At 27.8% G+C, this 3,721-nt stretch overlaps 1 protein-coding gene across 1 annotated transcript; it reads left to right on the top strand.

Annotated features, from left to right (window-relative positions):
* The first annotated feature begins 256 nt into the window (after positions 1–256).
* On the top strand, positions 257–3,721 carry LOC135922825 (uncharacterized). The gene is made up of 5 exons (XM_065457312.1): positions 257–361; positions 2,097–2,627; positions 2,890–3,130; positions 3,288–3,360; positions 3,427–3,721. Exons 1-5 carry the CDS (start codon positions 257–259, stop codon positions 3,719–3,721), a joined length of 1,245 nt encoding a protein of 414 aa, XP_065313384.1.

Here is a 3,721-nt window from a genome sequence, read left to right as displayed (position 1 = left end):
TGAGACGGTAAACCTATTTCATTTTTTTGGCGGGTAAATTTTAAGATTGATTTGTGTTTTTTTTAAAAAAACTAATAAATAACAATAAGAAATATAATATTTCAAAAAAAATAAGCTTAAGAATAAGAATAATAACAATAATGGGAGAGAGAGACGGAGGAAGGAGGGATTGGTTATTTATTTTCTTCTAAATATAATTTTTATTTTATTTAAATATACAAATATAATTTTATTAAATAATTTAAATTTTTTAAATATGGATTCTTCTTATATGAATTTTTTATTTAACACGATAAATTCTGAAAATAACCAAAGTGATGAAGACGTGCCTGATGATATAGAGATAGACCGTGATTCGGAGGTAAAATTATATATTTTTCCCGTTTATTTGTATATTTAAAATACATGTAGACGGACTTAAGCCAGGATTTTATGGCTGAAGAAGAGTTAAATATAAGCCAAATGTCAGATATATCTACTAATACTACCTCACATCTCAAAATAATAGTTGCATTAATATAAAAACGATTTTTGAATTATCACCAAAAAAAACAAAAAGAAGATGCACAATATTTTAAAATATTCAGTATACACACCGCATCAAGTAATATTTTAAATTTTATAGTACTCTATAAATTTACAAAAATTTTCGTCATTTTTTCCCCAAAATATTTGTATCTTAATACATAAATTAAACCCTTTGTTGCATAAGTGGTGGAACATTGTAGACCTCAGTCACTTTAACAGTAGCATAAGTATGGGTTCTAGTCCCCTGAAAAATATAAATAGCCCCTAAATTTTGGAATTTTTTTCATATTATATATAAAATTTTAGGCAATGTGAGCTAGATAGGGGAGACCGGGGTAAAACGATAGGTATTGTGCATATTTACCTGTAGCCATCCTATCCTTCATCTATAAGATAAAAAAAAGTGTAACTCTATATCTATAATATTACATGTAAAGTATTTATCATAATTAGCACATTTAGAATGTGTACATTCAAGGCACATTGTACATTTTAACCATTCATCGCCCTCGCGACTATTTTTATAGTTTTTATTGCAAATAACACATAAACAATTCTTTATTGATTTCTTTTTTCTTTTCTGAATTAATAATTTTATTTAATAAAGGAGTAGATGTTAGTATTTCTGAGTTCTTTTTTTAGACATTTTATCGGATGAAATGTTGAACAATTTCGGAATAGGTATTATTGGGTTCATCAATATCATTTATGACATTTTCGATCATTAATACAGATAAATTACTGTCATTATTTGAGTCATAAGTTCTATATTATTCACTGTATGATTTTCCTCATTATTTTCAATTTCAATATTTAAACTAGCATTTGAAATATTAGTATAGCAGATATAATCTTGATTTGTAAATATATTTGGGTTTAAAGGATATATGCCACAAGCTGAGAATCCATTTAATATATTATTTGGTGTCACTGTCCTCGGTATACATTTTTTAAGACTCCTGGAATATCATAATCTTCAATTTTGCCCCACATGATTTCTCATCCATGTGTTTTATATTTTTTGGGTAAAAATAGTTTTTTGACAAAATATATAAAACCAGGTAAGTTTTTTAACAGATGAACATAGGTAGGAAATTAGATATAAAAATGCATCTTCACACCAAATTTAAAATCTTTGTGCTCAAGGGTTAAAAAGTAATTATCGTTGTTCGGTCTCCCCTAATTTTTTTCCCACTTGTGCGACTGAGGGTTAAAAACTATTATGTTTTAATTTTATAAAGAAAAGTAAAAATTCATTTATTTTAACAGCGAATTTAAAAAATCATGTAAAAAGACATCATACTGATATGATACGGATTGAGAAGACAGAAATGCCAAAAAATCTAGTGGGCATAAAGAAACTTTTACCCGAGGTGATCATACATCTAAACAAATCAATTCTCAGGTATATAATAAAGAATAATATATCTTTCCATTCACTGAATAGTGATTTTTTCAGAGGAATATTTTCTTATATATTTAAAAATGAAAAAATTTGGACTCGTCAAACGGCCTGTAAATATATTGAAAAGCTATATAAAAGTTCCAAATTAAATCTTATCACTAAGTTAAAAAATATTGATAGCAAGATAGCCATCACCACTGATATGTGGACCTCAATTAATTCGTCATCGTTTTGCGCAATAACATGCCATTATATTAATAAAAAATGGAAAATGGAAAGTTTCCTTTTAGATTTAATTGAGTTACCATATCCTCATAGTGGTGAGGATATATCACAATGTTTATTAGAATCTCTTGATGATTTTGAGATTCAGGACAAAATTATCTCAATTACGCATGATAATGCACTAAACGTAATAAAAGCTGTTGAAAAAATGAATACAATTTATCAGGAAAAATATAAAACAGGCGTATACAGCCACCGATGTTTAGCACATGTTATAAATTTGATAGTAAAAGAGGGATTTTCATACCTAGACAAAAAGCTAATTAAAATAACTGACGTTGTAAAGAAACTACATTCTTCCCCCAAACTTTTACAAAAATACATGCAGCTATCTGGTGGAACGAGGATTCCGTTGGATGTGATAACCAGATGGAATTCAAAATATATAATGCTATCAACAGTGAACAAAGTAAATTATAATATAATTTTTTTATAATGTCTTTTACATTCTACTAAAAGATATATGGTCAATGGTAATTAATTTTACAAAATTTTGACTATATATAAAGGGAACTAGGTCTAGTCGAACCATTTTTTTACAAATCCCAGTCTTCCCTACCTTTTAAACCATAATATAATTATTTTATTCAATAATATTCAAAGATAATAGTTTTACAATTTTGAAATTTTAGAGATATAACATTGCATAATAATATATTTAATTTATATAGAATTTAGATGCAATTAAAGACCTTGGGAAAAAATATATGGCGCCTTTCGATATAAATGATAGTGAGGCGAGATCTTTAAACGAAATTGAAAATTTTTTAAAACCTTTTTATAAAATAACACTTGAAATATCGTCAGATACTTCTACTATTGGAACCTCAGTTTTATTTATGACAAAGATAGAGCAGATTTTAGACGAAACTTCGAAAAATCATCCCGATAGCGATCTTAAAAATGCGGCTAGTAAAATGTTGATAAAATGTGCAACATATAAAAATTTGATGAGTTCATTTAGCAATTTTGTATCTACACTATTAGATCCTAAAACTAAATTAAAATATATGCCTAAATTTATAGCAAAGGAGGATTATAATGAAAAATTTAAATCATTATATAAAAGCTATGGTTGGCCATCGCAAAAAGCGAATGTTTATGACTTCTCAAAAGATGATATGGAAACACACCCCTATTCGGTTTGCATGCATAACGAAATGAGAAAGTAATTATAAATGTTTGATATATTAATTTATAATTTTTAGGGAGGCTTATGAATATCTAGATCTCAGTAGAGATGAATTTATAGATTACATCAAAGAACCGGTTGCACCAGCTTCAACCAATATACTTGATTGGTGGGCCAAAAATAGTGATTTTTACCCAACGTTGTCGCTCATAGCTAAAGATTTCTTCGCACAACAAACAACAAGCGTTCCTAGTGAAAGAGTCTTTAGCAAGGCCGTTGATTTTTTAACGAAGAAACGAAATAGGATGTCGGGGACAACCGTTAAATATTGTATGTGCCTTAATAACTGGGATGTTAGAGATATAATATAA

The sequence above is a fragment of the Gordionus sp. m RMFG-2023 genome, chromosome 1 (assembly GCF_954871325.1).
Source record: "Gordionus sp. m RMFG-2023 chromosome 1, tfGorSpeb1-WG-v2, whole genome shotgun sequence".
In the NCBI taxonomy this organism is placed as follows: domain Eukaryota; kingdom Metazoa; phylum Nematomorpha; class Gordioida; order Chordodea; family Parachordodidae; genus Gordionus; species Gordionus sp. m RMFG-2023.
The sequence above is the reverse complement of the archived record's forward strand: the minus strand, read 5'-3'. Positions and strand labels throughout refer to the sequence as shown.